This window comes from Corvus kubaryi, unplaced genomic scaffold (genome assembly GCF_017639235.1).
Source record: "Corvus kubaryi isolate FWS band 111438036 unplaced genomic scaffold, C.kubaryi_AGA036_p1.0 132, whole genome shotgun sequence".
NCBI lineage: Eukaryota > Metazoa > Chordata > Aves > Passeriformes > Corvidae > Corvus > Corvus kubaryi.
Genome location: NW_024580666.1, coordinates 7,801,371 through 7,826,839, shown reverse-complemented (window position 1 = coordinate 7,826,839; position 25,469 = coordinate 7,801,371). Strand labels below are relative to the sequence as shown.

Below are 25,469 nucleotides of genomic sequence, written 5' to 3'. Positions count from 1 at the left end.
ATGGGTGGGGAGAGACAGGTCACTCCACTCCCTCATACACACCATGGGCTTGCAAGTGTCTGATCCCAACACTGACACTTGGATATACTCGCTGCCCATCACAGCCTGTCCTGCATGGACATGCAGAGGGTGACTGCGAAGAAGCAATCCCTTAATTTTCTCTTCATATTTTCTGGAAAACATGGATCTGCATACTATGATCATTGACCAAAAGCCTGAAAACAAGGACAGAAAAGGGACAAAAGCCCTCTCCTCCTACCAGATTTGTATTGCTATTGTTGTGTGGTATTGATGCCTTTTCCGGGTCTTAAAATCAAGAGTCAAACACGGTTAGAAGGGAAAAAGGGATTTTCCCGCTGTATTTATTTTAAGGATCCTGAGGTGCACCATGTCCAGGTGGAATGCACCTCAATGCACACTGCAATGCCCACCCTCAAAAGATCTGGTATAACATTATAGGTCTTCCTAATTATCATATCTATCAAAGATTCCCCAATGAGAGGCTCGAGTGAGCCCCCCTCCCCAAGGAGCCTTCCCCTGGATGGTTCTATCTTAGTTTACGGAATGTGTTCTGGAGAGGACCTTGGAGTCTGGGGCATATTGATCCCTGACTGCGAAGCTTCTAAAATGTTTAGTCTCCTAGCTTAACAAACAAGTCCAAGAATGTAGGCTAAAAAACACTAAGAATACAGAAGTTGGAAAAAGGGGTTTAAAAGAAAAGGCAAAAAATCATCATGGCATCAGTATTAGGAAATGTGGATTATAATTCACAAACTTCTCTTGGATTTACAAAGTTGTTTTCCTTAGGTCTGCTCAAGAACAATTTTCTCCATACTCTGTCATGACCAGAAATTGTGATGAAGAATATTTAACACTTAGGTAGCTCTTTGTGTTTTCTATATATCAACATTGACAAACGAATCATCCCACATTCCTTGGAGGTAAAAAAGGCAGTCCTGAGCAACCTTGGTCGAGCACACACTGGGAAGTTAGTCCTTGTCCATGCAGGGGCAGTCTACACAGTTTCTCTAAACACTCACAGAGTGGAAGTGCTTATTCTCTTGTTTATGTTCATTTAGCTGAAGTTTGGAACTTGCTGATAAAAGCTGAGCCAATTATGTTCAATTTATAACCAATTAAAAATCAGCTGGTATACCACTTTGGTTTTGAAATTAGGCAATTTCCACACATTTCCCAAGCATTATTGTTCATTCTCCCATTATCTACTTTCCCATATCCTGCTATTTTACTTTCCTTTTATGTTTAAAGCCAAATGGGAATCATAGCTTTTATTTCTGCCTTAGTGCACTCGCTGCTAAAAATGAATATTTTCGTTGCTCATACTTTCTGTGGCAGAATCTCCTGATGAAGGTATCCATCACTCTTGGTTTTTTTCAGTGTTTCACTGCCAGCTGAGTAAGTGGAAAATCTCTTTATCCTCTGCATGCATCACTGAACCTAGCAGACTGTCCCAATGTGACTGAAAAGTATCATCACTCCTTTTTCAGAGGTGGAAAAATTCCCTAACAGAGAAGTTAGATGAATCACATAACCCCCGAGACAGCCAGAACTTGGAATGAAGCACAAAGCTTTTGGCTGCAGTCTGAGCCCTAGATCACAGACCAAGTTGCCTCGAAGTTAGAATAGTATGAAGCTACACTTTAAAACAATTTCTGTTTTTCTGCACAAGTTAACTCTAAGAGGTAGCAGTAAATCTCTTAGGCTGGTAGGCAGTTGCATGGTTAGTTGTTGTACCAGCTCCCTTGCATGATCTGGTCAGCACCACCCCACTGAATGCTGATGCTCACTGGGGTTATCACTGTCTCCTCTTCCTAAATGACTTCCACTGAAGTTTTACCTAAATGCTTCTGTCCTTCTCTCTGCACCTGAGCTTAGGACAACAAGGCTGTCCATGGTCTGCACTACTGGTTGAGTTTTGGGAGCAGACTGTCCCCTGCTCTGCCTGTGAGAGACTTTCTGAGGTGGGGCTATTGACTCCTTTCCTTTCAGCAACTCAGCCAACTCACTTTGAAAAACCAATAGCCTCAATTACTAATTTGCACAGAAAGCCATTGTTAACTGTGTCATTGTTAAGCTATGCCATTTTCAAGCTGTGCCTCCTGCTCTGTGCTCGAGTGGCCAAATTCACCCTCTCACAGGGGGAAGCCTTTGTATCCATGGATGTTTCTGAATATGCCTTTGGTTTTCCCACACTTTCTACATGACTCCTTAGAAGCCTGAACCTGTTTTCTCATTACTTTCATCTCTGTGTAGAAAGTCCAACTACACATTAAATATTTTTAATTTTTTTCACACAGCTTGGGTTTTGTCAAGACTCAGGTGATGCTGTTCAGTATTAGTTGCTTTTCATCCTCATTTATGGTCACAGGGATTATGTGTGTACATGAGGAAGATGAGCAGATGGCAAATCACTGGTGCCAACCAGCCTTCTCTGCTGGGGTGACTGTTCTCTCTCCATCCTCTCCATCCCAACAAGGCTGCTTCACTCCTGCAGCCTCCATCCTCCCCGAGTTGCCTCTGGTTAGTAGCTGAAACTATTTGGAAAGAAAAAAACAACAATCAAAAGCTCTGTTGCATTTACAGTAGTTTTATTTTAGTGATAGAACAACTATTTGCCTAATTTTGTTTAAGAACAAGCTATTTGCCTAACCTAACACATGAGCCAGACTGCTGCTGTCAAACAGTGACAATACAGGCTCTGGTGAGGAATAATCATGTTGATGGAGTCACTCTAGCTAAGTTATCAGGCAGGAGTCCTAAAGCAGTTTCTTCTGCACCTTTATCCCCATTTCACCACCTTTTTGCTTTCCTGTCTGGGAGTCCTCCCTGCGCCAGATGCTCAGATGTCTGACTGGGATGAAAAGATATTGGAATTGCTGCTTTAGCATGTTCCTACATCAGATGACAGCCTGTGGAAATCCCAGCTGAGGCCCACGAAGGCTATAGCAACATGCTGCTTTTCTAGCTCACTGTTGTGTTGAAAGGAGCAACATCAATATTGATGCTCACTAGAAACTCAGAGCAAGGTTGAGCTGTGTCATGGGTAATGGAAAGATTTGGGGATCCAGAGATGAAACCCATTGATAGGATAAATCTTCTTCATTTAAAGCTTTTGAAGATGGGTTTTGTCTTACTAAACAAGGGTTTAATAGACCCACACCACACCTATTTTTTGTGATAACGGTGGGGAATTATTGCTGCTAAAGCAATGAAAGCTTTTGCTATAGAAAGTCAGTACAAAGCTCAATTATTGGATGAAATGTGGTACAGAGCTCACAAGTATTTATGTTCAGACTTAAATTCCCCTTAGGGAAGCTGCTTTATTTCAGGTATGTGAAGTATTTTAATGTCTGAAGTTTGGTCATTTTTAATGGATACCCATTCCTTAACAGCTTCCAGTCACATAGTTTCAGAGAAAATTTGATTGTCTGGTTACTTAAAAACAAAACCGAGTTTATTATTTATCATCTTAGTTTAAAGTTGTTAATGCACTTGAAAACAAAGTGATTATATTGTAGCTGCTTACATGGTCCATTTTTTCTCCTTGAAATAAAGTTTGTGTTGTATTTATAGGTTTTTCAAGCTTTTATGTAATTCACTACCCTTAAAGATATCCTTTCTCCTCTACAGCTTCCTGATTCATGGCTCATAATTTCTCTCTGTCCTCATTATATGGATGATATTAGCACACAAGTTTTAAACTACTCATTTTTTCATGAGGTTTCTCATGCAGTAGATGTGCATTTCAAATTAGTTTTCCTTTAAAAGAGAAGTCACTGGTGTTCAGAAGAGGCTGGGAGATACGCAAGGGCTGGTTTTGTCATTGCCAGAAAAGCTTTGATCCAATAGAAGCTATGGAAACCAAAACTTGGTAAAAAAAAAAGGACATAAGACATCTGCTAAAGAGCTATAGAAATGTGATGACATTAAAACAAAAGTTAGAACGATCTACTTACCTACCAAATCTACATGCACTATGAGTATGCCTGTATTATAGCGTTGGGATAGCAACATGCTGAAGAAAAACAATTCCAGTCTTAGTCTACATTTACAGATATTTCAGAAAAATTTTTTTAACTGTTAAGCTGAAATTTATCATAATGCTTCTCAGCCCAGTCACATTTTTGTATGGTCGTTAGTATGGCACAGTTCCACCTAGCTAGTTCTGAATTATCCAAGTCTGAACCAAAGCGGGGTCTAGGGCTTTTTAGTGCTAAAAATACTTGCAATGCTTTTTAAAGCTTGTATCACTGTAATATGGATACATATAATAACTTTAGTCCAGCTGTGGACTGAGGTTTGTGGGTGCATATCTCCCTACACAGTTGTCCTGCTGAGCTGAAGAGGAGGCATGAAGGATCAACTTCTTCTCTGTGGAATCTTATAAATAACATGATTTGAAAAGACAAATGCCAATTTTCCCATTCATTCTTTTTTTTCCTTTAAAAAGCCACATGAAACCAAATGCCTCCTGTTCTCTTTAACCCTAATTCTTTGGGATGCCTAATGCATTTCAGCCAACTTTTCCACCTCTTTCCTCCCAACGTTCTGCTATTTCTGTAAAAATGTGCTGTCAGTTCAATGTACCCTGGAGCAGTAGCCCCAGTATGGTCTGAATTCCCAGCCAATAGCCTGGGCAGTAATGACCTTCTGAAGGCAAGGATGAGTCTGAAGGAGCCACAGAACTGGCTGAATGGTTTCCAACAGCATGTGTTGCTTTGGGCACATAGCCCAAAGAGGGTGAGTGGGGTGGCTCACAGCATTCCCTTGGAAGAGACATTATGGATATAAGTTTATGGATCCTAACTTCTGTGTAGTTCTGTCATCCAAGTACGGAAAACCCAACAGAATGGCTTGTGTGTGAAAAGGGGACTCCTGACTTTTAGGAAGGCTGTGTAGGATGTTTTCTGTATGCTAATTTATTTTCCAATTCTTTCCACTCTTTTCTCTCCCTTATCCACAGAATATTTTCAAGCCTAACAACAGCCTTAAGTCAATGTTTGAAAAAGGGTTTGCTCTTCAAGCAGTGTTTAGAGTTTGGAACACAGCCCTTTCAGTATTTCAAGTACTTTTCATCATGAAACTCAATATTCAGGGCTTGGACTGTGAAACATGAAGTTTTGACTTTTCTCCCTGTATTTATCAGTCCTTTTTGCCCCAGAAAAATAATATTTCTACCACAACCACCACCACCTTCTCCAAATATACTATTTTTTTGCCCATTTCTAGGGGTTTGTTGCTCTTTCCTCCCCTATTCTCCCCTCCCTTATTCTCCTCTTCTTTGCTTACTCTCCTTCCCTTTCCTTTTCTCATTTGATCACTTTTAGCATCTCCATTTTAGGGTTCAGCTATTCAAATGTCAGTCGGTCTTGATATTCCATTCTCCTACCCCAGACTTGCAGGCATCACTCTTGTCTCCTTCCATGTGAGGAGAGTGAAATAAATATGCAGAAGATAGCCAGATGAAATAAAGATTCAGACAGTTCATAAAATCCAACACAAATTTAGAAGTTCTACAAATATGGATTTCCCAAATCCAACCCAGCACAGTGAAATGTTCTGATGCCATTGCTGTGAATAACCATGCAATAGCTAAATAACTGACCCAGAAACAGAAATCCTGTAATATTAACTGCTAAATCAGGAAATTCAGCTCCTAAAGAGATTAGACACAGACATTTTCTTCAAACTATAATCTTCATGCAAGCTCTGATACAGGAGAATGACACCCCGCTTTGTTGTGTAGGGAAAAGTACTATGTAAAGGAGTACACAGAGTTGTAGGAAGATGCAGCAACTTGAAATTTCATCTAGACAAAACTGTTACAGAAGTTAAATCCAATAGAAAAAGAGTAAGAGACAGTAGAAGATTTTCTATCAATTGAAGTCAAGACTGGATACCATTCTAGACTATAAACTCTTTTTCAACCACAAGTTTGTTGTTCAGTAGAAGAATTATTGGGTGTCCTACATTGTGCAGGAAGTCAGAATTATTACTTCCTTTCCTGTCCTTGAAAGTTACGAGGCAAACCCTTGCCTGAAATCAACTCCTAAAACATGAGCACGTGCAGAATCTGAACTTACAAATATGTTAAAAAAAATAAAAAGCCAAATAATTTTAGTGAACGCAAAATACGCAGACCTAACAGATATGTAATGACTGGTTTTGATAATTCTGTGTATGAAATATATTTTTTGTTTACATAACCATTTTTTGTTCATATTTAGTACCATGACTAATTACTCCAATTCTTATAATATATTAATGTAATAATTAAGTAATGCATGCAATAAAAGTTTCAGCAATGTGGAGTTTTAGCAACTTCAGCAGCTCCTTAGGTGAAATATCTGTGGGTGCAACAGGAATTTGTTTTTCTGTTCAATTTAAATTGGAATTCCTCTTCTGAATTTTAATGTTAGACTAATATAGAATGTGGGAATTTTGTATGGTCACAGCTTACAGCTTTGTCAGGAAGTCCTGAAAGATGGAAGTGCATTGGCTAGAAGGATGATTCACAGATTCAATAGGAAGCTTTGCTGGGAAAACAAGCGTATGGAGTAATAACTGGACAAAAAGATGCCACCTTTATTTTAAGAACTATTTTTCACTGTGTTATTTCAGAGCAATTCTCAGTCAGACATTAAAGTTCCTCTTGTCCTTTTATAATTTCTATAGTTTTTTTCAAATTTTTTCTGCTATGGATTTTTCAGAATACCAGTGAGGACGTTGAGAAACCCAGCTTTAGTTCTTTGCAAGAGTAGAAATATTAATCTATTCACACCTTGCAAACCTCCATTTTCATTTGTGACATTGCATGCAGTCTTTTGGAAAGTCAAATAAATCCATGAGTAAATAAGTTTCTCGTAATTTGTTTTACTTATACTCTGTATCCAGGTACACATGTACTTGTCTTGTTTGGTAGTGTGTCTCTCCCACTTAGGACTCATTCTGACCTTACTGATGGCATGCAGGTATGATGGGTAAGATGAAGTCAAATCAAGATCAGAGTTGGACTCAAATACAGCTGGTTGGGATCAATACTGAATGTAAAGATATCTTTGCAGAATGAAGTATGCAGAACTGAATAATGCCCTAATTTATATTGCTTATGCATTTAATGACAGCCATCCCGGTGTAATTAGAAGCTTTATGTAAGAGAAGATGACTCTATTTCTTTGAAAAATGTTCTGCACCAGCAGTTCTCATTGAGGATAATGATGAAGCATAAATATTGAGTGAGTAGCAACTTGTAGCAGTACTGGAGGCCAGAACAGACAGAACGAGCACTCCCAAGGCAACAGTGAATTTTGAACGTGATAAACAGGGAATGTTGTGTTGAGTACATTGTGACTAACAAGTCTCAAAGCCCAAGGAGAAATCAGAAATGAGGAGCAGTTTCTCTACATCCATGATTTATGAGATGAAACATTGCATATATTGAAGTGAAATACATTAAACTACATTGCTGGCCATGTGGCATCTTAGAGGGAAAAGATGTGCTGTAACTTCTGAATATTTGATGGATGCAGGACCAGAAGGGAGCAGAATTAAATCCAATATTATAATGTATGAATAATTTGAAGCCAGCAAATGAAACTAAGAGAATGAGAATTTAACTGAAACATAATAAAATTTCCAAACCATTAGGACTATGTGGAATGTTTTCTTTTCAGTGGAGATAAAACACAAGTTGTTCTGACTTTATAGCTATATATGACTATAGGAATGGAATATGTGATATGAAGGTCATGTCTATTTGGCAGAAATTTCTGAGAACCTTCAGGAACTTTCCCTCATTTCTGTAGGAAATACTCAGCACTGACTGTCAATGGAAAGACTTTGCACTTCAGTAAGAATTGGATTTCACTCTGATGCTTATGAGACAGAAATAGGGTGAATCATACTGTGCTTACATAGAAGAGCTTAAAATGAACTAAAGACGGAGAGCTGTGTTGTGAAACAGAGATAAAAGAGGAAACCAACAGGAACTCAACAACTAATAGGAACTCAACAACCCTGATCACTGATGAGCAGAAATGACAAGTCATTTGGAGAGAGGAAAGCAGGCAAACAAGATGTTCCTCTATGCTGATAGAAATATGAACTGAATACAGTCCAGCATGAATTTCACCCAGAGGGAGCCAAACTGTAACATCAGCTCTGAATGTTCTTGGATGCTGTGGAAGTTTGAGTCTGAGTCAGCTCCAAACACAGCTCGTTCAGCTCCTTTAAGTTGCAGCAATTTACTTTGTATGCAGGATTTTTTTTTTTTTTCCAGCCTTGTATTCACCCAAAAGCTCCGAGAGATCCTAAAGTTTATACCTTTGGCCTGTGTTGACAATCAGAATGAGAAGTGAGTGCTGATAGATTGCTTAATAAAATGCTATGGAGCTCTCCTTCTGGGAGTTAATGGTATTGTGCCCATGCACCAAATCCACAGTTAAGAGCAGATGTAATATTTTCACTTTGCAGCATCCAAAAGGCAGATTTCAGGCAGCACATCTCTGTTGAATGTTGTTCTTATTCTTTGTATTATTCAGCTTTTCATGTTGGATCTTACTAGGTAGAGGAATAACTAAGCTTTTAGACACCCTTTAAAATTAAATGTTTTGGTTTTGGGTGGGTTTTTTTGTTAATGTATTTGGTTTTTTCATTCAGAGGAGCAGTAGTCTGGGATTTATTGTTCTACCAAGAAGGAATTCTCCTTAATTGTCTCTTAGAATCAGACCTTTTTTGGTAAAAAATGAAAACTCTCACAGACATTATGGTAGAAAAAGGTTTTGTCAATAGACAAAAGTGTTCGTAGTAAGTACTTACGCATGCTACTGGTAGCTCATGCCCTAACTTTGGAACTCTGCAAGCTGTTTTACAGAGGAAGAGCCAGATTAATTAGTTTCCTATTAGTTTTGTTTCAGTATTTAACACATCTACTAGGCATCCAACATCTTGTATTAAATTTGGAAATGTTGGGGATTCTTTTTTAAGTGAGATTTTTTTCCAACATATGTTCCTTACTTGACAGAAATACTGTGTTAACCCAGTTTTTCCAGAAACATCAAATATCTGTCATTGATATTAATACTTCTAATTAATTTTTCTTCTTTTTCTTCCCTCAGTTATTTGACCATCTGAAACAATAACCTTTCTGAATATTTTCTTTTTTTTTTTACAAAAGCTATGAGTTCAATAGAACCCTGTACATTTATAAGCATTGGTGTAATTAGATAGCAATTTATTAATAGTATTAGCTTTTCAAAAGATCAGTAAACTGTTCAGTGTGCCAAGGAGACATACTTTACAGCTGTGTCCTGGCAGGGTGACTGAAATGGTGTTACACGTCAGTTTACTAAATCTCTCTGAAATGTCATGTTGCTGTGATTTGCCAAATGGACTTGCAGCCAGAATTTCTCTTCCCATTTTCTGTAGCTCTGGATCTACAGGGAGCAGGTCATTGCAAGTTTTCTCGTTGGACATAGTAGATATTATATTATTATACTCCCATTTTTTTATGTTGAAAACTGATTGCAAAAAACCACTTCTTTTTACTAAATATGTGGAATGAAAAGACTCACTGCTTTTTAGATGTGATGGCAGATGCTCTTTTTGAACAGAGCAGTTGGTATTAAAACTAAGCAAAAATTGCCTCTGAAATATTTTAAAATATTGTTAAGATTTGGTGTTTAGTCTCTAAAAAGGCTGCTTTGGTTTTTTATATTCACAGGTTGTTCGGAGTCACTTCTCTTACTCAGACAAACTGCTCAAGCACTTGGATGATCATCAAAAATCAAGAGCTACATTGGTATCACCACGCTAATCCAATCTTACTGCTGGTGATGTACTACACCCTCGCAACTCTCATCCGTCTCTGGCTGCAAGAGCCCATTGTAAGGGTAACTTCCTTCTCTCCTCCCATGGCTGGTGACTGTGAGGCTGCCCAGTGCAGATACTTGCTAGCACACATGCAAACATTTAGGAAAATTAAGGGGAACAGACACCAAGTGCAAGGTGGTACTTTGAATTTGGTCCTTTTGCTAAGTGTCTTCAGGAGTCTGATCTAACACGGATGTTATTCTTAAAATCATCAGGACTGTTATGCAAGGAATGCAATGGCAGAGCATTAATGGTTTGATTTGGAAAGCAGGTATCGATATGCAGAAGTGGCTGGGCTTGATTGACTCAATGATCTTAAAGGTCTTTTCCAACCTAAATGATTCTGTGATTCAAATTTAGGTGCTATCGAGTGAAATGCCAACACCCAATGCTTGACTACCAGAACAGAGGTAGGATACATTCTGGCACAGGGTGCTGTAAGACAAACCACAAATTTGCAATTTTATCACAGGTAAAGAAAAATTTAAACCTTTCCTCCTGTGTGCCTGAGTGAAAATCCCAGCTTTCATTTAAGAGCAAGAGAAGAAGGAGGAAAAAAAAAGTAAATCTTTACTTCTTCCAGTTTCAGAGGAAAATGGGTATATAAGAACCCAGAGGTACCTTAAAAGCTTAGAAACTGAAAGTATAAAAAGGATGATCCTAGGCATTACTTATTTTAATTTCCTGATCCTCAGAGGCCTGATGTAAATTTTCAAGTTGAGGTTTAGTAGTGCTGTAAACCACAATGAAAATACTCATGACCATGCTGTGAATTAGTGGAGTTTGTAGTAGCAAGTAAAAATGTTCAAGTTTTTCTTATTTTAAGGGTGTTTCTTCAAATAATGGATAATGCAACAGTTTAACATTTTAAAAGGCAATCAAAATACATCACCTCTGAATTGAGATGTCTGGTATTTGGGGGTTACATATACAGGGCTTCAAAAGGTGGACGATGCCAGAGCCGTCAGCTTGAGCTATTAAAAAATTGTGTCTTAAGTTTCCAGAAACCTTAATACTATCTTTTCTAAAGGCATGAGATTGTCGTCAGTACCCTCTGGCAGTGGGTATTTTTAGGGTTTTTTCCTTTTATTTTTTCTGCAGCTGCAGCATCTGGAAAGTAGATTTTTTTTTTTCTTTCTTTAAAAGAAAACTGAGATTTCCAGATAATAATATGATTTTAGCACTGGGGCTGTAACTAAAACTTCACATCTCACAAAGTGCTTAGTAAAACCATGAGAACTATTCACGGAGGAGTAAGCACATGTGAAATGCAGTTAGTGGGAGCTGTGTGATCTCAGCAAGTCTGGGAATTGATTTCCAGTACCTGTGTTGTTTTCATCCAACAGTCTCCATCCTAAAGTTTGGTGTTGGATCTAAGGTAGTTGCAGGGCTTTTTCAGTGGAGAGAAGTGGGTCTTTCTGTCTAGGATAGAGTGAATGCTGCAATTTCCTGCGGGGACTTGAGAGGAACTATAGTGGTCTTGCCTGCACTTCTATTTTTTAGACTGCTTGTGGTGTCTGAGATAGATATTCCCATAAAACACTAAAACCAGTCTCTGAGAACTGCCAACAAGTGAAATTAGAGATGCTTTCCAAGCAGTTGAGCTAGAGTAAGTATTAAAAGACATTAATATAAGAAACACTGATGTCTCTCAAACCCATGGCTACATGAGAGGCAATAGAAAGTCTTGTCACTCCCAAGGGAACTTCAGATGCCAGGCAAATGATTCTTCCCTGCAAAGATAAATGGATGCTTATAAAAGGGAACACCATAAAGGAAAGATTAGCCATGCATTAATGCATATTTTTGATGCACAGGATGTTAGCAATGCAAGTATTTGTCATTAGAGATGCTGAGATTTGCAAAATTTACTGTATTTTCTGTATTTTCCACACTTCCTCCTTATGTTTTCTTTTGTTGTGGTTTTTTTTTGTTTGGGTTTTTTTTTTTCCTGTTGTTATTTTTGGTTTGCTGGTTTTGTTTTTGTTTTGTTTTTTTTTTTTTGTCTGTATGTGTTTTGGGTTTGTTTTGTGGTGCCATAGATCAGGATTTGAAATTTCTCTTACTAGATTTTCCCTAGTAGACTCCATTCTCAGTTATTTAAGTCCAGAAATAACTGTATTCCAGGTTTCATTGAAATCTTTCTAAACTTGTGAATTTGTAGTGCATTTGATTCATTATGGAACTAAGTATATAACCTGTCTTTGCTGTCCCCAGTGATTTTGAAGTCACTCTGTATTTAGGATCTCACTATTAACCTACCTATAGTTGAATGACTGGTGAAGACAAAATGCTATGAGGTGTTTAGTGTAAAGCAGTTGTTCTCTATATACTGCTGTCCTGTAAAGTAAGAAGTGGCTCATCTTAGAAATTTTGTTCAAAAGAATCTCTTGAACAAAACCTGTTTTGAACAAAACAAGAAAAAAAAACTTTTTCAGTCTAAAAAGATTACAGAAGCTATATGTAATACTGGTGTATCAGATACTAAAAGCAGAGTAAAATATGTAGACCTGATGGGGTTTTTTTTCCTGTGTGAATTACATCTTGGGGTCCTCTTGTGGATAAAATTCCTCCTGGATTGCAGCAAGAATTGTTTTTGAGACAGATGCTCTTGAGACTGTCTCTAAATGCTGCAGTTGATGAACAATTTTGCAGGAACAGACCCCACTTCACATCTTGAGTTTCAAGGTGCAGTTTTTTGTGTGTGCACCACAATGCCGAAGTATGGCGTGTATGAAATTTCAGTGTATGGTCTCCACATGGGATTCTGAATGGATCTTACTCATGCAAAGTGACCGTGGCAGTCAGTGGAAGATTTGCTTTTCTTATGCTTGCTATTTTGGACCCTGACTTGTTCTAACATTGAGTCTTGTGAAATTCTACCTCTGCAAATAAGAAAAAGCAATCTGTCTCTGGAGATTTCAGCTCATAGTTGTAACTGCTAGTACTGAATATATGAATAGAGCCCATTCATTCTGGTCTGTGAGTGGTAACTAATAGTACAGGAGTCAGCAGAGTTACAGCAGTTGAATGTAGAGTCCTCTTATAAAATTTTTATAATTGTTTGAATTAAAAGGTATTTAAGAGTTGCTGAGGAAGAATGAAAAAATTACACAAGTCAAAGGACTCTCACAAGTTGTGCTTGTGTGACTAGTACTGTGTTTTCTGAGTTTTCTTCCTCTTCTGAGCAAAACGATTTCCCACCCTTCCCTGTCATCTCTTAGGCTAAAAATATCTTACTAAAAAAATTGTGTATATCTTATGTCTTTTGTGTTGTTTTTGTCACCCTGGTGCCAAACTAAATGTCTTTGATAAGCAGTTCTTTATGGTTCATATTTATATTAAAGTTTCAGACAGCAGTGGCAAGTATTTTAAGCACAGGATCAGTTTATTTCATCTTACAGTTTTGCTAAGAATGCCCTTTTACAATCAAATATAAATATACAGTCACATGTGAAATGTGCTGCCATTTCCTCTGAGAAGTGAAATTAACTAATAATCATTGTTTATCTAAGTCAAGATTTTAAAAATACGACCTTGCTGTTAGGATTGGAATGAGGAGAGTTTCAAAATGAGCTAGGACGTTTGGATGTCCTGTTCCCATGGGTAGCTTTGCAGGGTACTCTGCCCAGCATCCTGATTTATTCTTGTTCTATTACATCAGAGGATTTTGCCTAAGCAATGAGAACAGTTGCCACCAGCAAGCTGCCACTCAGGAGGCACAGGAAGAGCTCTGGTGGGGTTCGAAGAGCAGCTGTAACCTACTGTGGTTTGCACTCCTCCTCACCTTAGTGATAACAGTTGCTGTCTCAGATGGAGAAATAAACCACATGGATCAGAGACAATCACAGAGTCACAGGACAGTCCAGATTGGAAGGAACTTGGGAAGATCATATGAAGAAACTTCTGAGAACAAGGCCTCAGATTAGATTTTCATGGGCCAAATTTTGGATGTTTCCAGCAGAGGCTACGAATGCCAGTGGTTCATTGTTCTTATGGTGGGAAAAAAAATTTAAGAATAAATAAGAAATATATATATATATATATACCTTTTTTTTTTAATATTCAGAAGATGTTTCCCTGGAGCGAGTTATGTCCTTAGCCTCTTGTCCTATAACTGTGCATCCCTGTGAGAAGAGTACCCTTGTCTTCTCTAAAACTACAATTTCATTGCTGTAAATTTAAAAAAACCCCTAATTCCTGCATCCTTCAGCTTCCCCAACCCTCTAATCATCTTGACAATTTTCGGTGGGATCCTCTCCAGATTTTCTATGTCTCTCTTGAGCTGGAGATTGCATTGCAGGTATGGCCTGACACTTGCCAAGTAGAGTGGAATAATCACATCCCTTGATCTGCTGGCAGTACTCTGGCTGATGCAGTCCAGGACGTGTCTGCCTTCATTGCTGCTGGAATGCAGTGCACTGCTGGCTCTTGTTCAGCTTGCTGTGCACCAGCACCACCAGAGCCTCTTCCACAGAGCTGCTTCCCACACAGCCTGTCCAAAGTCTTTGCTGTTACCTGGGTTTATTCCAGCTGCAGGACTTTATCTTTGTTAAACCTTGTGCATTTTTTGTTGTCCCATCTCTGTATGGTGAGTCTTTCTTCTGGCCCATTTACCTCCTCCCAGTTCAGTGTCATTCACAAATATTCTGTGGGTGCAATTGCATCCAGGTAGTTTTGAATAGGACCAGACCTAGTGCCAGTCTCTGAAGAACTTCACTCATAGCAATCTACCTTTTTGTCTTTGAGACTTTACCCTACTTGGAGAAAGGCAGTTCAGCTAGTTCTCCACCCATCTTGTGTTCCATCTGTCAAGTATGTATCTTACCAGCTTGTCAGTAAAGACATCGTGGAACAGTGGTCAAAGATGCTGAAATCAAGGTACATGGAGGTCTGTGTAATTCTGGTGTCATGTAACTAGCAGTTACAGAAAATCTCTGTTATTGTTTCTGAAAATGTCATCTCAGAGTCATCTATCATAAACCAGGTGTAGGAGCAACTAAAAGATGCTTCAAACATGCTTTGGAGAGGGAGCATTAGCTGGGGGGAAATTTCAGTTCCTCTGCTAAAATTGTATTTACAGAGCTATAGCTACTGCTGTCATTTGTTGTCATTTAGCAGATGCCTGATGAAGAGAAATCTGTCAGCAGGGAAGATGACAAAGAAGTCCCCTGCAGCCCAATTCCAATGACAGCAGAGAGGAGACGCAGTCTGTGGTATGCAAGCCACTATACAACTGATGAGAGAAAAGTAAGACTGGAGGGGGAAGGGTCTCTGCGTTACACAATTACTTTGAATTAGGGGCAGCAGTGTTATGTAGGTTGCAAGTAAGATCTTCACGTGTGATTGTATAAATCAGATACAATATCAAGGCTGCATGGTAGAGTTGGATAGCATATATTTTGTAAAAATGAATAAAAAAAAACCAACCAGGAGCCAGTTTAAGGAAGTAAATGAAAAGCATGCTCTATGTTTTTGGCTTCCACATTTTAGAAGTGTAGGGCTGGGCTTTTGTCATGGGGCCATTATCTTTGAGCAAACCATCTAGAAAGTCTGTCAGGGAGCTAAATCTGGTGTAAAGATCTGATCTGACTTGTAACTACTGATTAGCACTGTCGTTGGTGAGTGGAGACTGCCAGTTTATCTTTTCCTAAGCATACTGGTGTCCTTGGAGATATAAAGAAGGCAGTTTAGGCAGTTGTATAAAATCTCCTGGAAGGGTCCAGCTCTATACCGTCCGTCCGCACCAGCTGCACTGCAAAATTTCATTTGTTGAGTTGCTGTCAAATGTGGGACATATGAACATTCATATATACTAAAGCCACATATACTCAAGCCCCAAGAAATCCACTATAATAATAGTAATGGGAAATGAGCTGGCAAATGGATAAAGTATCATATTTTATATTTGTATCACCATTTTATTGGAACTATTTTTATAATTGTAGTAATTCTAATGATTGTTTAAAAACTTAGTTTTTAAGCATTGGATCATTAGAAAGACATTAGAAAGCAGTTAATCAGTATAATGCCATACTGATTAATTCTTTGACCTAGCATCCAAAATTTCAATACAGCATTCTCAGTTCTGGTTTAAAATTCACAGGAACATACAGTAAAATTATGTCAATGTTGTGGCACACTGAATATAATTTTATGGTATCGTACGATTCTGCTGACTTTTTAAGAATTCCTTCTGAATTTCTTGGTGCAAATCTGCAAAAGTCAGCATATATGCATGCATGTATTCAAGAAGTTAGACTTACTAATGCTTGAGCCGTGCTTCTGTAATAATTTGTCCTTGCATTGCTTTTTGCAGCTTCTGTCAATGACCCAAGATGAATACAAGCCATCGGATGTTAGTATACTACTAGTCTTTGTAATTTTGCAATTCTTCTCAATGTGTGTTAATGCAGATAACACTGATGCATACAAATAAAACTTTAGATGAAATTTGTAAAACTTCTAGATTTTTGGTTAGCCTGACATTTACCTTATAATCTTGATTATCCTAAATGTAATTGTCTTCCGCTTCCTTAATAATTTCCCTGAGAAACCATTGATTGATCACCTGAAATTAAGATGCTTTTAGTAGTACCAACTGGCAAACGATCTTTGCTATTTCATTGGGTTTTAATAAGATATGAAAATATGCTTTCTAATGCAAGCCACCTTTAAATTTGATTTAGTTCCTTTGCATTATTTTTTAATTTCATTCATGTTGGAATGCTGAGGACCTTAAAGCATGACCAACAGCACATATGAGTTCAATTTACAGATTACAGAAAATCCAGGTCTTTATTTGAACAGACAGCAAATGATCAATTTATCTTGACTGCCATAGACCTTAGCAGACTCTGAAATCAGAAATGTCCCCTCTGCTCCGCACACACAGAAGAATGAAGATTCAGATGAATTTTGGGAGCATCTATGACTTAACATAAACATGCTCCACAGTCTGTACTTGGTGCAGCTGCTGGATATGACTGAGCATAACCCAGATACTATGCTGAGACAGTTCACAGGCTGTTGCACATGCCTGTGCATAGTTTTGACAAGCAAGATATGCTCCTATCTCACAGCCTGGGCAGAAGTCAGTCTTGAGCGTGTACTGCCATCACTAACCCATTGCACGTGAATTTATGCCAGTAGGAAAGTCACAAATGATTGTAAGGTTTCTGGAGCCCTTATCCAAAAAAGCACAAGAGCTGAAATTGAAATCACCAAAAAAAACCATGAAAGAGTGTTGAATTAGCACTACCAAGTGACAACAATGTGGCATCAATAACAATAATTACCACAAGTCGTTTTATTAACAACAGCAAAAATAGATCTCACCACTAATAATTCAAATTTGAAAGTCATTTATAGGCACTATTTTCATAGCTACTGGAAATAATTAGATGTGAACTGAAAATCCCGATGTAATAGTTTGCCTAAGAAGGAGAATGAATTTTTGGTTAGTTCTATTGGTACAGCATAAAAATCTAACAACAGTTGATTTTGGAAGCTGTTCTGCGGTACTTTTGCATGCAACATGACTATAACATATCACTTTCTTGGAAGTAACTGCAGTTACTTGTTAACCTCTTTTAACATTGGCACTCCAAGAGTAGCAAAACACAGAAGTAGGAGTCACACTCTTCTGAGTGCCATGGTAAATGCAGTGCCTCTCTCCCATGTCCTGGCAGGTGCTGCTGGTAACAGTGAACGGGAACCCTGCTGACTATCACACCATCCACCCCGCACTGCCGTTAGAAAATGGTCCAGCCAAAGCAGATGTGTACTCCACACCACAGTACAAGTGGGAGCCTTCGGATGGCACGTCAGGTAGGGAATTGCCTAGGAATTGTCCTTAGTTCCACGTGGTTTTCTTATTCTGTATCTCCAGTCACTGCCTCTAGCATTTCTTGTCATTTCGGTAAGCTCTTTGGCCTGTTAAAGGTAAATACCTGCTGTCACCTTACACTGATGGATGCCCATATGGCAATTTTGTAAACTGGGCTGTAGGTGTATACCATCCAAAATACTTTGCCTACCAAAACTGTGATTTGAAGTAGCTGTCAGAGCGATTGCAAGCAAAATAATTCCAGGAGAGGATGCATATACTCTCTTTAGACCAGCATGGATTGCAAATAAGAATTTCTTTTTCTACTTAGAAAAGGAAGAGGAGGAGGAGGAAGAAGAGGAAGTTACTCAGGAGGAAAAAGAAAATGTTAAATTGCATGCCCTGGTCTCTGTGTTTCAATTTATCATGAAGCAAAGCTACATTTGTGCTCTGATAGCTATGATGGTAAGTAGTGGCAACGAAAAGAGTAATGATGTTGGTTTTACAAAAGTCTTCTCAATGCCTTTCTGAAAGTTATCTCATCAGCTGGTTCTCAGCAAGTCTTTGCATCAGGCTTAGAAAATATCAATATGGTGTCTGCATCATTTTGAGCCCATTTTAGGTTATTAATGCATAATTCCCAGGCCTGTTACAGACCTTTAAATAGGGCGACACGTGGCGTTCTGGTTAAACATCACATTTCCAGGACTGGGAGCCCCAGGCTTTGTTGTCTGTTGAATATCAGAAAACCACTGGGTCTCAGTTTTCTATCGATTCCCAAGCTTTTGCACAAGCAGGTTTGTCATGTGTTTGCACCACTCAGAAATTTGCCTATAGAATTAAAGTATGTCATACTGATATAGAAAACTGTAAAAATACAGTTCCTAATTCAGGTGATGCATGCATCCAATTACTCTGGGAAGAAAGGATCTATAAAGCCTGGTTTCCTATATTGACACAGAAAGATCTCAAGGAAAATACAACTTTGTGCCAAGCCAGATTTTCCTGTTGTTTTACTTTTCACCCTTCTTTCTCTTTTTCATGCCGTTGCTTGTTTTTAAGCCTCCTTGTTGAAAATACTTTGAGCTGCATTATACCAAGTTTTCCACATAATGAGTAGATGTCTTTCTATATTCCCAATGCAAGCTTTGCTTTTACTGTTTTGGAAAAATTTCAACTATGATGAAATTAACCATAAAGCTTCTTGGCCCAAATTTGCATTAAAAATGGTAAAACAAATTACCTTGGCTGCCTCTTGTTTGCATAAAGTTTCAAACTTTATTTGCTGTCTTTAACAGAAAAAGTTTCCCCCTTAAATAAGGCAGGCTCCTTCTGCAAAATATGGACTTCAGTTGATGCATTCTGAGACATTAGCAAGTAGTTAGTTATTTTCATATTGACACAGTAGCTTTTTCTCAGTTTCTTTTAAACTCATGTACTTCTTAGATCATAGAATGGTTTGGGTTGGAAGGGATCTTAAAAGTCATCTAGTTCCAACCCCACTGCCTTGGGCAGAGACACCTTTTACTAGACCAGGTCTGCATTTCCCTTTTAATTAATTTCTAGGGTCGTATCTCTCAATATAAAAGGAGATCATATATTTGAAGAACTTTCTTGTAGTTTAATGCCAGCTTCTCTCTTCATGACATATTCCAATTTTATGTGACCCAAATTAATTTATTAATTTATTTGTGGTATGCTTTGATGCAAATTCCATTTATACTATAGCCACAGACAGCTCAGTGTAAGCTATTTTCTCGTATGAGAACAGAGTAGCATATTAGTGTTTTTCACATACCCTTAAAAGACATCATTTCCAGTGGGGCTAAGCTAACCTGATAGAAATATTCTTAATGTTTAATAATTTTCTATTTAAATTAAAAAGGAATATAAAAGGCTTTATTGAAGGTTATTCCACATTTATAGTAGCATATATACAGCTAAATTTAGTCCTGAATCAGTAACACACTGTATATAAAAAATACTTAAACCCCAAATCCTTTTCTTGAGTGTTTAATAGAGAAGCTTTTGCTAACTGAATTCTGAAAGCTGTAGAAAACATTCTGTAGCTGTGAGCGTTCAGGTAATCTACCACAGTTACTGTAGACTAAATGTTCTTCAGGTTAGGTGGGTGCTCACCATAGCTTTCCATTTTAAACCGATTCCACAAAAGCTAGAACAGTATGGAGTTAGTGCCATTTTTAAATGCTGTCAAAGGCCTTGAGTGTAGTACCCATTGATTAGGTTTTGCTATTCCTACTCTGAATTCTTTGCAAGAAGAACTTCTGTGCCCAAACATTAATCTTTATTTTCCATCTCTTTTAGTTTGGTGTAATGAGAAGCAATGAGTCTGCTTACGAAGTGCAGCTAATGCATAAAGCAGGGTTTGCCCTCAGAATCCACTTTCTGCATGTTCTCCAAGGGGTTTATTTTAGCTGGCCCAGTAGGTGATTAATATGGGTGAGAGTCTGATGAAAATGAAAATATGCACTATGTAGAGAAGTGTAAATGAAGTGTAACGGGAAATATGTGTCTATGTTGTTCCTGAATGGATCTGCGAACATTTTTTCCTCTCCTTCCTCCTTCCACAAGGCGTGGAGCATCACGTATCACAGCTGGTTGACTTTTGTGTTACTGATCTGGTCTTGCACACTGTGGATGATTCGGGACCGAAGGAAATACGCCATGATCAGTTCACCATTCATGGTTTTTTATGGAAATTTACTGCTAATATTACAGTATATATGGAGTATTGAGCTCAAGAATGATGAACTTCCTCAAGTATCTGGTTTTTTAAAAAGAAAGGAACCTGGGGAGCTGGCATCAAAGGTAAGTGTAACAAACAGCTGAGATTTATTTATGACACCCCAATATACATTGTGATAAATATATGGATCTCTTGACATTTCTTTAAGAGTGCATCCACAGTATTCAGTGTAATCACTTTCAGTAGCAATTCTAAAGTAAAGGGCAAGTCATTAGAAAGAGTCTTCAGAAAACTGCTTTTTGCATATTAAGCTAATACTAGAGCAAATGTTTCAGACACCTTTTACATTTTCATGATAATTCTGTAGAAAATACTTGGCAGATTGAAATTGCTCACTTGCTTGGTTTTATAAACTGGATTCAAAACCAGATGTTATTTGATTTGCTAGATTAACACCCATGGGATGTCAGACTGTCTCTGACTATGATGGCAACTGGAACTCTGTTGTAATTGCAATTACCAGTACTACTCACTCCCTAATGGTTTGGCACAAGCAGCAGCACATAGCTGTGACTGAGTTTTAATTCTTTATCCTTACACCTGAATCAGAATGAGTTGAAATCCATTTTAGGTTAGAAGTAAAAGAGTTTGCTGACCCCAGTGCATGACAAAGTTTTTCTTTGATGTCTTAAAAATGCATTTTGTTCTGCAAGTTTGCTCCTGGGAAAGGGACTGAGCACAAATAGGATGTTTTTTCCTAGAGCACCCAAGAGGGGCATCTCAGAGAGTACATCTAGTTGGCACTGCTCCCCTTGTGCTAAGTGGATCAATTCCCCTGTGACTCCTAATCACAATTTAAGTTGATTCTTTATCTCATCTTCCTTGCCGGCAATACCCTTTGGACAACCATTTCTGGGTCTTTAATGCACTTGAAAGTTAGTGAGTGCTGTATTATTTGTCTTGTAAAGGTAGGGCTAGTTTGGTAAGAGGCATAAAGCTCAAGGGGTTCTGCAAGAGAAGTTCTACAGCTTTTTTCAATTACTTCATAAATCTCTGAGGAGTTTTAACTGTCTTAATACTTCATTCACTTTGACATTATTTCTTATTAGCTATATCATCAAATATCTTGTCTAAAAACAGATGGTGTCAAGAAAGGAAGCTGTTGTTTATATATGATGATTTGGCCACATCCATAAAGCCATTAGGCGTTTACTGGGTTAATTCACTCCATAACTTTCACAGAACTAGGGAATAGTTGAAGCCAAAACAGACTTCTGGAGGTCATTTGGTCCAACTCTCAAGCAAGGCCATCTAGACTTGATTGCCCAGGACCATACCTAGATGGCTTTTGAATAACCCCAAGAGTGAAAATTCTGTTACATCCCGGGGCAACCTGTGCCACTGCTCAATTACCCTCACAGGAAAAAAAAGTTTCCTGATGTTCGGAGGGATTCTCCTATGTTTCAGTTTGTGCCCGTTTCCTCTGGCCCTATCACTGGGAACCACTGAAAAGAGTCTGGCTCCAACCTCTTTCCATCTCCCTTCAGATATTTATAGAAAAATTGAATGAGATTCCCCCTGAGCTTTGTCTTCTTCATAGGAAAGATGCTTCAGTCCCTTCATGGCCATTCTACTGGACTCTCTCCTGTGCCTCCATCTCTCTTGTACTGGAGTGCCAAAACAGGGCACAGAACTCAAATCGTGGCCTCGTGAGTGCTGAGTAGGGAAGAAGGATCACCTTTCTCAACCTGCTGTCAAAACCTCCTAATGCAGCCATTAACATTCTTTGCCATAAGGGCACACTGCTGGCTTACTTGCAACTTGTTATCCACCAGGATCTGCAGGCTGTCTGCCAAACTATGCTCCGGCTGGTTGGGCCACAACATGTAATGGTGCATAAGCTGGTTCTTCCTCCCCAGATGCAGGACTTTGTGCTTCACCTTATTGGATGCCCTGATGTTCCTGTCAGCCCCTTTCTCCAGCCTGTTGAGGTCCCATTGAATAGCAGCACAGCCCTCTGGTGTGTGAGCCATTCCTCCCAGCTGTGCGTTATCAGCAAACTCATTGAGGGTACGCTCTGCCCCATCATCTGGATTGTAAAGAAGATACTGAACAAGACTGGACTCAGTACTTCCCCCTGGGGTACATTTCTGATCACTGACCTCCAACTAGGCTTTATGCCACTGATCACCACCCTCTGAGCTCAGCTGCTCAGTTAGTTTTCAGTGCACCTCACTGCTCATCCAGCCCACACTTCATCAGCTTCCCTATGAGGATCTTATGAGAGACAGTTTCTTTCTGGAGTCTAAGAAAGAGACAGTATCGACTGCTCTCCTGTCACCTACCAAGTCAGTCATTTTATCATAAAAGTTTACCAAGTTGGTCAAGCATGACTTCCCCTGGGTGGATACACTCTGACTGTTCCTGATGGTTTTCTCATCCTTCATTTGCCTGGAAAGGTTTTTCAGGATTAGCTCCTCCATCACATTAGAATCACAGAATGATTTGGGGTCAGCAGGAACCTTTCAAGATCATCTAGTCCAACCCCACTGCCATGGGCAGGGACATCTTTCACTAGATCTGATTGCTCAAATCCCCATCCTGCCTGACCTCAGACACTTCCAATGATGGAGCATCCACACCACCTCTAGGAAGCCTTTTCCAACATCTCACCACTATCACCTTCCCCGGGACTGAGGTGAGGTTGTTCAGGCTTGATCCTTCATCTTGTCCTTCTTGAAGATAAGAGTGACATTTGCTTTCCTTCAGCACTTCTCCTGCCACCACATTTGATCAAAGATTATTCAGAGTAACCTGTACTAGTGACACCAGCCAGCTCCTGGGTACATCCCATCAGGACCCATGCACTTATGTATGCCCACTTTCTTTAAATATTCCCTGATCCATACCTCCGCCATCAAAGGAAGACTCTTCCTCTTCAGAATTTTCTGTGGTCTCCAGGAACTGTGTTTCCTTAAGGCCAGTCTTACTAGCAAAGACTGAGGCAAAGAAGGCATTTGGTATCTCAGCCTCTTCCGTGCCCTGTGTCACCAGGGTCCTCACCCCAGTCAGCAGCAGGCCTAGATTTTCCATAGCCTTCCTTTTTCTGCTGGGGTATGTACAGAAGCAAATCTTGTTGCTCTCAACATGCCTTTCTAGATTCAGCTTCAGGCTTTGACTTTTCTAACCATGTCTCTGCACGCTTGGCCAGTCTCTGCATTCCTCCCAGATTACCTAGTCCATCCTCCATCCCCAGGCAGCCTATGCATTCCAGCTATGCTGTTGTGCAAATCCCAACTTCACCTCTGCATCTTTCCAGCCTGTGCTTCCTAAAGAGCCTGTAGCTCTGTATTGCAAGTATTCAAGGCATCAGACCCTGTCTCTCTCATCCCAACAAGACCACAGCCCTGCACAGAGATCTCTAATTGCTTGTGTTTGTTCCCCATGCTGCAGGGCTCTAGTGTGCAGACACTTCAGGGGGCACCTGACATGTTGTTCTCCCAGAAAGAACCTGACAGGTTTCACTTTAAGGCTGTGTTGAAGTAATTGCCTTGCTTATACACAAATGCTTGAGATGCCCCTGCATAAGCCCTGTTTTGCTGATTATGTATTTCCTTTTGTTCACATCATCCCAGGCACCGTTTGCCTTGTCCATCAGTCCCTCTTAAGGGCACTAGTAACTCTGTACCTCCCCTCTATTCCTAATTTAAGGTCCTTTGAATAATGGTTGAACTTAATGAAGACTGAATACTGTATTCTGCAGAAGGAAGATGTGTACTGTAATTCTTTCTGCATGAGTTTCTGCATGCTATGTGTGTTTCCTGGTCTGAACATGAGATAAAATCTATACTGTAAAAGGTGACTGGAAGCTTTTCTTTTGGTCTGTGACCCTTCATGGCTTTTCTTAGAGCCAGCTCTAGCTCTGGAAATGCCAAGTAGAACAAGGGAGTAAAGGTGGCAGGAAGACAGAGCTAATCACTGCAGAAAAGTCTGTGTTTTACAATATCAAAGGTTTGTGTTGCAAAAGCCAGAGCTTTAAGAGGTATCTGGGGAAGCTGTGACAAGTCACACAGGCTGACAATCTGCTGCTGTGGCTCAATGTTAGCAGCAGCATCAATAAAAAAAGCCATCTCCTGGGAGCAATCCTTTTACCCATTAAGGACTTGCGCATCAGAAGAAGAATACATTGTACTACTGGTCTTGTCTATTGTGTGCAAAGTATTTGGCTCTTACGTGCTTCCTTCTTGAAATTTTGTTCTTCTATCTAAGTAGTGAAATAAGTCTCCTTCTGCACAGAGGAATTAGCAGAAACTTTGTAGAAAATAAGCATAAAATCGTGTGACAATAGGCATCATGCTATTTTCTGAATTTTGTCCACCTCTGGGTATTGCAAGCTGTTGAATTTAGCTTTTTGCAAAACACAGAAATGCACTCTTCATTAAAGAGATCTGTTTATTTCTAAGGTATCCTGCTGTTACTGAATTATCATCTCTTGAAGCTCTTAAAAGAATTAAGAGCTATCTCAACTCTTGTAACTGTTGCAAATGCAAGGCATATTCCACTGACTGGGTCTTCAGTAACTGCAAGACATACAAAAATATTGATTTTTAAATTAACTGCGTTTAAGCACCTGAAGTAACAAATCTCCTAAATCAAAATATTTATGATATACAAAACCATGATAATGACAATATACTCTTGCATGTGCGTCTTTCCTGAAAAAAATGGTAAAAATGAACAGTAATCCAACAAATGGGTATTATACAAACCAGGCATAGTAAGAAGATCCCTAAACTTTTAAGAGAGTAGTTAAAAACTGAATAAAACAGGGTAGAATAGAAGCATATAAGTGAATACTTTTATGGTATTATAAGAAATGGAAAAGTGCAAATGAAGCAAAATTGTCTGTAATGCAGGATGTTTCCTAAATAACATAACTTGCCCTAAGATGCACTTTTGACACTGACAATGCCATCACTGCCATTTTCTGAGAGACAGAGAAAAAAAAAGCATGCAAAATTTATGAAAACCTATGCTTGTATC

General features: G+C 39.0%; 1 protein-coding gene across 5 annotated transcripts in view; it reads left to right on the top strand.

Moving 5' to 3' along the window:
- The window catches only part of PIEZO2 (piezo type mechanosensitive ion channel component 2), a 290,923-nt gene that overhangs the window by 180,392 nt on the left and 85,062 nt on the right, over positions 1–25,469 (top strand). For 4 of the 5 annotated variants that reach the window (XM_042031618.1, XM_042031647.1, XM_042031636.1 and 1 more), the window contains exons 8-13: positions 9,743–9,905; positions 15,010–15,141; positions 16,211–16,249; positions 17,583–17,721; positions 18,051–18,184; positions 20,312–20,548. In XM_042031618.1, the coding sequence (XP_041887552.1) occupies positions 9,743–9,905; positions 15,010–15,141; positions 16,211–16,249; positions 17,583–17,721; positions 18,051–18,184; positions 20,312–20,548 (844 nt within the window). The remainder of the gene's footprint in view (positions 1–9,742; positions 9,906–15,009; positions 15,142–16,210; positions 16,250–17,582; positions 17,722–18,050; positions 18,185–20,311; positions 20,549–25,469) is intronic. The other variant, XM_042031628.1, reaches the window with a different exon arrangement.